Genomic DNA, 13,295 nt, shown 5'->3' with positions numbered 1-13,295 from the left:
TGGGTTATTGGATTAATCAGGCGTTGTTGACTGGTGGCTTCTGCAGAGCGTTCGGTTTAGGCAATCATTTGTGTCATGCCTTGGTGATGTTATAAGGACGCCTCTGAGGTTGTCGTGTTCGCCTCAACAGTGTTGTCAAAGCGGTGGTCTGGTACTCAGAGAGGTGGGTGTACCAGTGGACAGATAGACAAACAAGCAGAGACAGACAAACAAACAGGCAAATGAAGGGGGGGTTCGATTTAGAGGTGATCAAGTAAGCAATCTAGCAAGCAAAAAGGGTATAAAACAAAAGTGAGGGTGGGGTGAGAAGTGAGGTAGAAGGGGAAGATAAGGAAGAGAAGAATAAAGGGGAATCCAGCTTCTGGGAAGGGGTTTAAGGAGAAGGTTTATGTATTGGAGAGAAGGAAGGAAGATAAAGGTTTATGTATTGGAAAGAAGGAAGGAAGATAAAGGTATAACAGAAGTGGGGGTTTTTTGTTTTGTTTTTTAAGTTATTTTACTTTACTTTATTTTATTTTTTAAAAGGGGGAGGTGATGGGTGGGAGGAAAGGCTACCCTATTGGAGATAGGGTGATAAACAGAGTAGATGGGGGGGATTCAAATTAAAGGGAAGAAGGAGTCGAAAAAGAGAGAGAGAAAAGGGGCAGAAGTAACAAGTGGGATGGAGGGTAAAAATAAGAATTTTTCTTAGAGGGTTAAAGTGTATGAAAAGAGGGGGTTTGGGTGTTAAAAAGCGAAAGGGATAAAGGGTAATGATACTTCTTTTTTTAAAAAAATATATATACATATATATACAGTTAAAGATAAAAAAAGGAAAAAATATTATTCTCCCTCTCTCTCTTCTTCTAAAAAAAGGGGGAGAGAGAGAGGGAAAAAAATCACTTCTATTTTTATAGAAGAAAAATTTTAAGGAAAAGGAATATTTTCTAAAAGAAGGAAACGAGAAGTGTGTGTGTGTGTGTAATACGTAAATATCTTTAAAAAAAAATTTTTTTTTTAAAAAAAATTATATTTCTTTTTTTTTAAAAAAAGAACCCTATATATATATATATATACATATATATATATATATGTTCAAAAAAAATTTTTTTTTATAATAATAAAAATAATTCAAAAAATTATAACAATAAAAAATTATAACAATAAAAAATTATAACAATAAAAATAAATATATATTTGAAAATAGAAAAATCGAGGCCTTTCCACTGGGCCTTCCTCTGGGCCTTTGGCTCACTTGGCGGGAAAGTGGGCTCAGGGTGGGCCTACCTCTCTTTCAATATCGGCGGCGGAAGAAATGGCGGTGGCTCGGCAGTGGGGCAGCGAGGCCAGGACCTCTTTCCTTCCCTAGGCACCCCCGCACTTGCCTCCTGGGTCCCTCCAGTCCCGGGGCTCCGGATAGCCGGGCGACCCTGGTGCAGCGGCGCAGCAGCAGTAGGGAGGATGATTGACAGGTCGGAGGTTGGAACAAGGTTCCTCTCTTCTCCCCCTCCGAGTTGAGCGCGGCGGCGATGGTAGTAGTAGTAAGTGCAAAAGATCGCCCCGCTTACTCTGCGAGGCCCCGGCGTGCCGCGAGGCGGGAGATCCCAGGCCTGCGGGTCCCGGGTTCCCGCCTGATCAACGGCTGATTAGCAGCCGGGCGCCCCAGATTCCGGCTCCAAATTCCGGTTCGCTGGGGGGGGGACTCCTCAGCTGGTCTACCGAGCCTCCCCCCGACCCTCGCACGGCAACGGCGGCGATCCCCGCGGCTCAGGAGTCGCTCAGGCAACGCGACCACGTTGGCTGCCCTTAGGAGCTCCGTGGCGCCGTGGCACGCGCCATGATGCCTCGGCGGAAGTCCCCAATATACAGTATTTGTCTTCCAACTTCAGTAGCTGCCTTGAATGCCTGTAGTCAGAAAAGAGACCTAGAAATGTAAATAAATATAAAATAAGTTAAAAAATAAAGGAAACTCCCTGAATCCTATCTTTTCATCTAGCAGCATCTGCCTGCAGGAAGGGGGGGCATGGCATTTGTGACCTTCCCGCCCCACCACCCCCTGCCTGGGTCCTTCCATGACCCAACCGGAACCCCGTGGGGGTAGAGCTGCTCTTAGGAAACTGAGCCTCTTTCCCCCTCCTCCCGCTGCAGGAGACGGCATTGGAGATGCCTGCCAGGGCGACTTCGATAAGGACATGGTGGTTGACCGCATAGACGTCTGCCCAGAGAATGCCCAGGTGACGCTGACCGACTTCCGGGCGTTTCAGACGGTGGTGCTGGATCCCGAGGGAGACGCGCAGATCGATCCCAACTGGGTCGTCCTCAACCAGGTCAGCTGGCAAAGGAGCAAGCTGTGGGCTTTTAGGTTCCCCATTTCCAGCCGTGGTCCGAGGCGAAAGAGAAAGCTTTCTTTCTTTCTTTCTTTCTTTCTTTCTTTCTTTCTTTCTTTCTTTCTTTCTTTCTTTCTTTAAAAATATTTTTATTAAGATTTTGTATTATATAAAGAAAAGAACAATTAATAACAACTGTATATAACACCATATTCACACATAATCACACCTTCCTATCGTCCGAAAAAAGGAAAAAAGAATAGAAAAGAAAAAAGAAAAAAGAAAAAACAACATTAAGCATCATAACAACAAATTAATCTAATTTAACAACTTATTTTCAAAATCAATCATGGACTTCCCCGAGCTCCTTTTCTAACTGTTCATTGCTTATCATTGTTCACAGGTTCTACTCGTATATTCTATATTTAATTACAATTATTACAGTTTTTTCTTACACTTTACCTTCCATTATAAAATTCTAATATATATTTTAAATTTCTTTCTCTTATTTCATAACCTGCAACGTACGCAATTGCTTATATTTCCCTTCATATATCAATTCTACAATATTTTTTACAATACACTCTAAATTTCTTCCATTCCTCTTCCGTCTTCCCCTCTCCCCGGTCGCGTAGTCTTCCGGTCAGATCAGCAAGTTCCATATAGTCCAACATTTTCATTCGGCGAAAGGAAAAGCTTTCCGCAGAATACACTTCCTTCCTTTGTCCCTGTAGAGTTACGCCCAGGTGTTGAGGGGCCTGTCCAGAAGAGGGGTGCGAATGTGGCCCTCCAATTGTCTCTGTCTGGCCCTGGGAACTAGTGTCCAAATCTCCAGGGAGATGGATGGGAGGGAGTCGTTCCTCAGACACTTAGTTTCCAAGAACGGCTGAACAGCTCCACAGCTGTTCTACACTGGATGTAGCTTCCAGGTGGTCTTCAAAGGTGGCCCCACACCAAGCACTTTGCAGTAGTCCAGCTAGTGCTTCCAAACCCACCTGTGCTTCTGGAACGACACTCTCAGACTGAAAAAGCACCCACTTCTCTCTCTCTCTCTCTCTCTCTCTCATTTGCAGGGAATGGAGATTGTTCAGACCATGAACAGCGACCCAGGTTTGGCAGTCGGTAAGTGTTTTCACACATAAACCCCACATCCTTTCCCCACCATTATTAATATTCTTTCACAAAGTATTCATAAAAACCAACCACCAATAAAATAAAAACCAACCACCAATAAAAATGTCAGTGAATAGCTGTGTCATCTGAACATAAATGTCATGGGCTTGTTGATAAAAATGATTGTCATGGACTGGTTGGATGTGGACGAGTGGGGGGAGGCACCAGCTGGGGGGGACCCCCAAGGGAAGAAGGCTCAGAGCCCAGGAGGGGTGGGTGGGATGATAATGAGTAGGCAGAGGGGAAAAGCTGGGAGGAGGGAGTGTCGGAAGCTGAAGAGGCAACAGGGTTTAGTGAGCGGGGGGAGTCTGTGGCAGAGAGCAGTCCTGAATCAGAGACAGGAGAGGGGGCAGAGATGAGGCAGGCTGCTGAAGAAGCCAGGGGGTCTCCCCCTCCTGCTGTGAGCAGCTCCCCTCCCCCCTGGTCTCCCAGAACATGCAGAGGGGCAGAGCAGAGACAGGCAAGGAGCCTCAGGTTGCAAGGGAAGAACCCAGGGAGGGAGGGAGGACTTAGGGAGTTGTGGGAAGGGGGGTACTTCAGTCCTCACAACTGCCGCACTGGGGCAAGACCTACTGGGAAGAGTTGCTGTGCTCACTGCTGAGCTGTTTCCTTTGAATAAAGTGTTAACTTCACTGGCATCTTGTGAGTTGTTGGCTGACCTGGCCCCAGGGAGGATGGGCCATGGCTCAGGGGTAGAACACTTGCTTTGCATGCAGAACGTCCCAGGTTCAATCCCTGGGGGCTTCTCCAGCTAGAGCTGGAGAGAACCCCTGCTAAAGCCATGGAGAGCTGCTGCCAGCCAGTGCAGACTGTACTGAGCTAGATGGGCCAAGGGCCTGAGACAGGATTCCCATGCTTGCAGCAGGGAAGGGGGACTACCTCTGCCCCTAGAGGTGCTGCTGGACTGCAACTCCCCACCCCCACCCCTGGCCATTTGGGGGTTCCTGCTGGCTGGCGGGAGTTGCAGGCCAAGGCCACCAGCTGCTGCACACACACACACACACACACACACACACCCCAGATCGGGTCCCCAGATTCTGTGGCGGTGACCCCTCTCTCCATTGGTTGAGGGTACACCGCATTCAACGGGGTGGACTTCGAGGGCACCTTCCACGTGAACACAGCCACGGACGATGACTACGCCGGCTTCATCTTCGGCTACCAGGACAGCTCCAGCTTCTACGTGGTGATGTGGAAGCAGATGGAGCAGACCTACTGGCAGGCGAACCCCTTCAGGGCTGTGGCGGAACCGGGGATCCAGCTCAAGGTAGGTGGCTGAGGAGCCCGGGGGGGGGGCAGATGCCGCAGGTCAAACCAGGAAAACAGGAGACGAAACAGGCCACACGAAATCTCCCATCTCTGTTTCTCCTCTCTGGCAACGAGAGCAGGGAAACGGGGATGTTTTCCCCGACGGCTGATGTGTATCTCAATTGCCTTCTCTCAAATCTTGTCTGCATTTTGGCTCCACAGGCTGTTCAAGCAGTTAAGAGTCATTGCAGACACAAGGCAAAAGGCCCTGGTCGGCCTCCAGGAAAGAGGCTAAGACAGCCTTTCATGCACATGTTGTCCTCCAGATGTCCTAGACTACAACTCCCATCATCCCCTGCCAGAGCAGCCGCCTGCCGCCGGGGCTGATGGGACCGTGGCTAAGTGCTCATATCAGAATGGAATGCTCCTAGCAAACAGATCAGGTCATCCGGAAGCACCCCTAGGCAGACTTTCATCACCTCAACCACGTCCTTCTGCCCTTGGTAGTCTTTTTCTCTAGGAAAAGGCTTGCCTCAAGATCTGGTACGCAGGCTGAGACCCTACCTGGCTGCAGACTGTCTAGCCAGAGTGGTGCATGCTCTAGTTATCTCCTGCTTGGACTACTGCAATGCGCTCTACGTGGGGCTACCTTTGAAGGTGACTCAGAAATTACAACTAATCCAGAATGCGGCAGCTAGACTGGTGACTGGGAGTGGCCACCGAGACCACATAACACCGGTCTTGAAAGATCTACATTGGCTCCCAGTACGTTTCCAGGCACAATTCAAAGTGTTGGTGCTGACCTTTAAAGCCCTAAATGGCCTCGGTCCAGTATACCTGAAGGAGCGTCTCCACCTCCATCATTCTGCCCGGACATTGAGGTCCAGCACCGAGGGCCTTCTGGCGGTTCCCTCGTTGCAAGAAGCCAAGTTGCAGGGAACCAGGCAGAGGGCCTTCTCGGTGGTGGCGCCTGCCCTGTGGAACGCCCTCCCAACAGATGTCAAAAAGGAAAACAACTACCAGACTTTTAGAAGACATGTGAAGGCAGCCCTGTTCAGGGAGGCTTTTAATGTTTAATAGATTATTGTGTTGTATTTTTCTGTTGGAAGCCGCCCAGAGTGGCTGGGGAGACCCGGCCAGATGGGCGGGGTATAAATAAGTTATTATTATTATTATTATTATTATTATTATTATTATTATTATTATTATTATTATATTATATCCTCTCTGTGTGTGTCATGAATGGCACAATTCAAGATTCCTGCATTGCAGGGGGTTGGACTAGAGGACCCTCAGGATCCCTTCTAACTCTATTATTATTAAAATTTGTATACCGCCTTCCATCCATAGTTCCCAGGGCAGTTCACAACATAAAAATTGCAGGATAAAAAACACAAAATACAGTTCTATGGTTCTATGACAAGCAGGTTCTAAATGTGTTCGGGTGCATTTTGAATTATTATCTTTAACTGGTTTGTTAGAATTGTTTCGTATTTCACATTTGTTTCTTTTGATTTCGTAAGATTCATGGGCTTGAGTGTTGGAAAGAAAACCTCAAAAGCGGTTTACGAAAAGGGCAAACAATGAAAATGATCACACACACACATACCCCCAAAAATGTTTACAACCATTATTTTTAAAATGCCAGAATCCGCCTTGAATCCCAGCTTGCAAGAAAGGCGGGTTATATAAATAGAAAAGGGACAGGTTGCCAACGCTGATAGGCTCTGGTTCTCCAACCACATCTGGGTGGGGGGCTGAGCGAAGCCCCAACCGGTTCCTGCTTTCTATTATCTATTTTAATAATTATTTTTATTAAAGATTTTCTTGGGTTACAAAGGTAGTGCAATGTCTCATATTTTTTTTCATGCATCATTTTTACACATCAGTTTTACTTGTTGAGACATTATGAGGAAGGGGGGGAAAGAGGTGAGTGGGATGGGGAGTTGGGTGTGGTGGATTGCCGATGTTTTTGTTTTTCTTGATATGTGTAGGGGTTCGGCGTCAGCGTCGTTTGTGCAGGTTCTCTGTTGTTTGTTCGTGTTTCTTTGTTGGTGAGAGAGGTCAGGATTTGTCTTAGAATGTGGTTGTTCATTTATGGTTGGCTGTGATGATCCTTAGTTTCTTGCGTGAGTGGGGAGGGAGGATGTTTTGATTAGGTTAGCCATATTGATTTGTATGCTGACGGTAAGTTTTTGTCATTGTCCTGTTGGGCTGTATAAGTGATGAAGGGGAACCAAACTGGGGTGAAAGTGTCTTCTTCTGTTTGTCCCCGTGTCAGTTTCAGCTTACTGGTTAGTTTTTCTAGTAGGGCTGTTTCCCATACAACTTGGTACCATTGGTCCATGCCCACTCCCAATAGGTCCCTCCAGTGCCTGGCTATGATGTTTCTGGTTGCTGACAACAGATGGATTATAAGTTCTTTATGATCTGATTGAGCATTGTTATCTTGAAAGATATTTAGTAAAACCAATTCTGGGGTAATTTCTAGCACTTGCGGTTCCTGCTTTCTGAACTTCCCTGCCCTTCCCTCCGATCCCAGGCAGTGAAGTCCAAGACAGGCCCTGGAGAATACCTCCGCAACTCCCTCTGGCACACGGGAGACACAGCCAACCAGGTCAAGCTGCTCTGGAAAGACCCTCGCAATGTCGGCTGGAAGGACAAGACCTCCTACCGCTGGTTCCTGCAGCACCGGCCCCAGGTGGGCTACATTCGGTAAGTGGCAGGGACCAGATGCACAGATGCTCCGGGGGCTGGATGGGTGCCAGAGGGAAAGGCCTTGCTCAGTGGTGGTCCTGTAGCTCTGGGATTCCCTCCTCAGCAAAGCCCAACAGCCTCCCGACTTCCTGCTTCTATGCAGGTTTTGACGGCGCTTGATGCCTGTCTGTTTTTATTGTTTGGGGCTAGTTCCCTCCACCTCATGTTTGTGGGAATGTTAGGGATGTGGATTAGGATATATTATTAGATAGATCCTATCCAAGCTTGTGTTAGCAAGCTTCCAATATCAGCAGAGTGACATTCCCCTTTTTTGCGCAGCAAAGCATGTGCGTTAGGTTCGCTAGAACCTCTATAACAATATTATATATTATACTTCAATATTACACTTCCTGGCAGAGTCCCCTTTGTCCCTCTTAAAAGAAATACACAACACAGTGTTTATAAAATAAGATAGTTTACTTACAGTTTCATCCTGAGTTAACAGCATAATCTCAGAAAGGCAGGCTTGCTTAGAAAAGTTACAAATACATACATGTGGAGACTACTTAGTAAGGTAAGGCTCCATTTGGTCTCACTCTTGGCAGCAGGCCAAGAGGGAGAACCATCCTAACTGAAGATTCTCTGGAGATGTGTTCCCATCGAAGGAGGAAGTAGCTAAGAGAGAGAATGGCTGCTGGTTTGGGGCTTAAGTCAGCTAATCCATCTCATCTGCATATCTGGAGGGAACAGGAACTGACCTGTAGTCAGGTGTCCCTCCAGGTGAGTTCCTGTTAGTGGACACTCTAGGAACTGTTGTGACTTGTCTGCCCCAGTGTTCCATCCCACAATGTTGGTGCATGATTTTCAATGTGATCTCTCTCTCTCTCTCTCTAATACTGTATCTTCTTGTTTTCTAACGAAAATTTTAAAAAATTCCTTCCAGTAGCACCTTAGAGACCAACTTAAGTTTTTCATTGGTATGAGCTTTCATGTGCATGCACACTTCTTCAGATATAGTATACTGAAACAGAAGTCACCAGACCCTTATGTATAGTGAGAGGGTGGGGAGGGGTATTACTCAGAAGGATGGTGGGAATGGGTGATTGGCTGATAGGTGTGGTAAACCTGTTGACGACTGTTAATAACTGCAATCGGTCTTACAGGAAAAAGCAAGGGGTGAGATGGCTAAAGGTAGCTTTACTGTATCATGTATAATGAGATAAGAATCCAATGTCTCTATTCAGACCAGGTCTCTCCATGGTTTTAAGTTTGGTAATAAGTTGCAGTTCAGCAACTTCTCTTTCCAGTCTATTTCTGAAATTCTTTTGTAAAAAGATAGCTACTTTGAGATCTTGAATAGAATGTCCTGGGAGATTGAAGCGTTCTCCTACTGGTTTCTCTGTCTTGTGATTCCTGATGTCAGATTTACGTCCATTTATCCTTTGGCGTAGGGTTTGGCCTGTTTGTCCAATATAGAGAGCTAAAGGGCACTGTTGGCATTTGATGGCATACACAATGTTAGAAGATGAGCAATTAAATAGTCCTGAGATTTGATGTTGTTGGCGCCAGTAATGGTGTTGTCTGGGTGTATGTGGCAGCAAAGTTGGCATCTGGGTTTATTGCAGGCTCTGGTACCAGTATTTATGTTAAGTCTGGTGGTGGTATTATTGTGGGTGAGGAGTTGTTTAAGATTGGGTGGCTGTCAGTAGGCAATGAAAGGTCTTCCTCCCAGAGCTTGAGAAAGAGAACTGTCATTGTCTAGGAGAGGTTGTAATCTCTGATGATGCGCTGTACTGTTTTAACTTGGGAGCTGTATGTGATTACTAGTGGTGTTCTGTTATTTTCTTTTTTGGGTCTGTCTTGCAGCAAGTTCTCTCTGGGTATCAGTCTGGCTCTGTTGATCTGTTGTTTAACTTCATCGGGCAGATATTTTAGTTCTAAAAGGTATTTTAGTTCTTGTTTTCTGTTGTCGCTGAACGCAAGACACCCTGCAAAATTTATTTCAAACATAGCAAGATGTTATACGCCCCCTTTTCAGTTTCCAATTAACGTATTTGTCTTGTTTTGTGAAATGCGTATTTAAAAATAAAACCAGGTAAGGCAAGTTCCTACGGTACAAGGGGCCTTTATTTGGGGTTATTTCCAAAGAGATTTTGTGTCAATATTTCAAAAAAAAATCATCTCGGCGGCAGGAGCCTCTTTCGAGCAGAGGCTTGCCTTGGAGACCCTTCACATTTTTGTCACGAATGTGCTGGCATTAGAATCCTCGATGGTTTTACTTGCCTCTCTAGGGCTCGCTTCTACGAAGGCCCTGAGCTGGTGGCAGACACAGGCGTCGTCCTTGACACCACGATGAGAGGCGGGCGCTTGGGGGTCTTCTGTTTTTCCCAGGAGAACATCATCTGGTCCAACCTGCGGTATCGCTGCAACGGTGAGCAGGCCCCACTCCCTCCCACCCACCCACCCCCTGCAGCCTTCAAAGCCATGCCAGTTTTAATGCCAAGGGGTGGAGCTAAAAAAGATTTAGTGACAGTGTTTCACACACAAGCAAAAAGCGAGTTCCAGTTGCTTTTACAGACTCCGGCAAGTTGTGGGTCTTGGGGTCATATTTCCTTTGGGACTCACCTATTGGTTCGGCTCTGCCTCCACAGTCAGATCCAGTAAATAATCCTGAATACAAATTGCTGGAAACCCCAGGAGGGGAGAGGCCTCTTGCGCTCAGGTCCTGCTTGGGGGCTCCCCATGGGGGCATCTGGTTGGCATCTATGAGAACAGGATGCTGGACTAGATGGGCCATTGGCCTGATCCAGCAGCCATGTTCCTTATGTTCTTGTGGAACCGCCAGGTCCAGAGGCAGTCTATCTGGATTTAGCCACTGTAGGAACAGAATGTTGGCCAGGGAGGGGTGCAACAAAGCACTTTACTTCCACAGTTGAATCATCAAGTCTTTTACTGGGTGGGACTCTGTAACTCCCTGCGTTGCAGGGGGTTGGACTGGATGACCCTCGGGACCCTTCCAACTCTACCATTTTGCCTCCTGTTCTCTCATTCACAGACACGATTCCAGAGGACTACGAATCTTACCGGAACCAGCAAGACTACTAAGCGCCTTTTAGGGTTGGCCCAAGACTCACATACTCACCCCTCTGCTTCCTGCTCTTTTTACGATATATCGAATTATGGACAGTCCCGCAACACCTTGCAGCAGCCGCCCAGCCACCCTCTGGCATCGCTGTGCCCCCTTTTCCCTAGTAACCGGAAGCCCCCTTGGAATCACTCACTAGCCATGAACATGCTGAATGTTCTGCACCGTGCAGAAGAGCAGCAGCTAATCCAGTAGTTCCAGCAGAGGCGCTTGAGAACATGGAGGGGAGAGGTGGCCAGGAGAAGCTCTCCAAGAACTCCAAAGCACTCACCAGCAGAGGGAGGCTGCTTCCTTCTGCTCCACCCCTAGGTAAGGGGTTCGGGTCCAATGTCAAGAAAGTGGGGCAGACCGTTGCATCCCTGCATGAATCACTGTCCAGGCACAGATCAGAGATTCATGCAAAAACAGGGTGGGGTGGTGAGACGTCCCTCTTGAGAAATGGTCATATTCTTGCAAGTAACCAATTTTGAGGAAATATATGACTGAACCAGCTTTAAATTGGACAGGGAGGGAAATGTGTACCGAGCTAATCCAACTTGGCCTGCTCTGGCATCCTGCAAGAGAGATGCCCCTGCTTTGGCTCAATCCTCAGCGCCTTGAGGTTCAAGCGATGAGAAGCCTGGTGAGCGGCTGCCAGTGTGAGCAGGTGACCCTGGGTAAACGTGGCACAGGGCTTCCTCCCAAACCCAGTTGCACGCTCATTCCTCGGCCCTGAATCCTTGGCGCATTAAAGACAGGTAATGAAATGCGCACCTTCTCGGAAGCAATAAGAAGAAACGCAAAGAAAGCACTTTTTTAAAAAAAATATGTATGTATAGAGAATTTGGAGAATTAAATTACTTTGTCTTAAGGACAAGAAGGTTGTGTTTTGTTTTCTGACGCTGCCCGCAGGGCAGGCTCTCTGAAAGCCAGATCCAAAAAAGCAAAACTGCCATTTGACTAGGGAAGAGGAAGGCTTTTTGCAACAAAAACACCCTTTTTAACCCATTGCAAAGAAGCTTTGCAATTAACAACAATTATTCAGAAAAGCAGAGCTGAGCAGCCAGAGAGAAAAACAGCTGAACTTTATTACATTTCATTTACAAATAATGCAAAGTTACAAAGACAAAAAAAAGCCTTCACAGAGAAAGAAAGGAAAAAAAGGAAACGAACGAACCAAAAAGAGAGAGATCAAAAAGAATGTACACAGAGTTTTGCCGCTTTTTCACATCATTGTCATGTTCTTAAGTTTGCAAAAAGAAGAAAAAAACACACACACGCTTACAAAGCCACCTTCAGGGTTCCTTTTTTTGCCAAGAAAAAAGCCACAATAAATTAAGCTTCTATGCTCCAGAGTTCCTGTGCTGCTGCTGCCCCCAAGTACCCCCCTCCCCACCCCCCAAGAAAACCTGCAACTCAATGGTAGGATTTGCATATATCAGTAAAGTCATTCCACTAGTCCTCATGTTTTTGTTTTTTAAAAAAAACCTATAAAGAACAGGATGTTACACAGTCCAAAAATACAGAAAACAAAAGACTGTTCCCTTCCCACCCTTTTAATCCGGCTCCCCCCACCCCAAAATATGATTTTTGTGTTACTGTTTTTTAGCTGCCTGTCTGTATCTACCTTATCCAGATAAGACCCACATTTCCCCTGGTGTTCTTTTACACTTTCAGGTGCCCCAAAAGAAATGGGGGGGGGGAGAGAGAAATTTAATTTCCTCCCTGTCCACAAAAGAAAGCCATGATTTGAAAAGCTACCACCCGACTAACAGCTAGAACTAAGCACATTTTGTTTACTTGCTAAGTTGCATTAATGTTCTGGATGTCTCTAGCAATATGGTTATTGTAATATGGATAATTACGTTTAATGTGAAACTGCTCATGCCCATATAGTTAGGAACTATTTAGGATCGAAGGGGAAAATAACGTTTAGGCATGGTCTAATCCCCACCCCCCCAAAAGAAAGTAATATTAGGGTTGCAGCCCAATTAAGTTCTGCTCAGAGTAGGTCCCCCAGACCCGTTTGGCCACACCCGTCTGTTTCAATTGGACTACTCAGAGTATGGGCGACAGCGGGCGCAATCTGCAAAAGCTTGCAGAATTAATCCTGGTGTTTCTGTTGCGTATGGCAGGGCAGCCGAGGAGATGCGCAGAGATGCGGCACACGGCAAGCGGCTGCATTTGCAAGCTGTGCCTTAGCTAAGTGTTCTCCAAATCAAGGATCTTGAGGAGGGATCGAGCCGTTTCCTCTCCTGCCACCAAGAGTTTAAAAGGAATGCAAGTGAGTGGCTTCTGCAAAGGGTTGATTTCTATGCGCTGGTCGGTTAGGGTTTCCCAAAGTGAAACACAGGTGCCGCGTGTGGATCTTCCCACTCCAAGGATTATGGTTTTTAGTAGGGATTCCTGATACCGCCATTTCTCTTTGAAACAAAAAACGATACAGCTATTCTCTGTGGTCAGCTGCAAACGAAGGCTTTGAAACTAACAGAACTGTAATCTAGAACTTAAAGGTATTCCCCAGACCTAGGGGAGGGGTGCATCCAAAACAGCACTATGACTCCCCACAAAACACTTCATCCTCCTGCCCAATTTGACAAAAAGAAATAAACCCTAAAAACAACCCTCCCTCCTTTTATTTCAGCAAGTCGTGTTTATTTGCGCTGTAATCAATTTAAATCCTACTTGCTGTTGGTGGGACTTTTAAAGTGGGGAAGGTGTCAAACTTCGCACACACACACCCAATC

The 13,295-nt window shown here is 46.5% G+C and overlaps 1 protein-coding gene across 1 annotated transcript in view; it reads left to right on the top strand.

The window, feature by feature from the left end:
* COMP (cartilage oligomeric matrix protein) overlaps positions 1-11,425 on the top strand; it is a 43,393-nt gene extending 31,968 nt beyond the window's left edge. The window contains exons 14-19 of the mRNA XM_060275395.2: positions 2,128-2,306; positions 3,380-3,428; positions 4,550-4,746; positions 7,270-7,442; positions 9,716-9,855; positions 10,480-11,425. Coding sequence (XP_060131378.2) covers positions 2,128-2,306; positions 3,380-3,428; positions 4,550-4,746; positions 7,270-7,442; positions 9,716-9,855; positions 10,480-10,529 — 788 coding nt within the window. The 3' untranslated portion in view covers positions 10,530-11,425. The remainder of the gene's footprint in view (positions 1-2,127; positions 2,307-3,379; positions 3,429-4,549; positions 4,747-7,269; positions 7,443-9,715; positions 9,856-10,479) is intronic.
* The last annotated feature ends 1,870 nt before the right edge of the window (positions 11,426-13,295 follow it).

Source organism: Zootoca vivipara, chromosome 6 (assembly GCF_965207765.1).
Source record: "Zootoca vivipara chromosome 6, rZooViv2.hap1.1, whole genome shotgun sequence".
In the NCBI taxonomy this organism is placed as follows: domain Eukaryota; kingdom Metazoa; phylum Chordata; class Lepidosauria; order Squamata; family Lacertidae; genus Zootoca; species Zootoca vivipara.
This window is presented reverse-complemented; position numbering and strand designations above follow the sequence as displayed.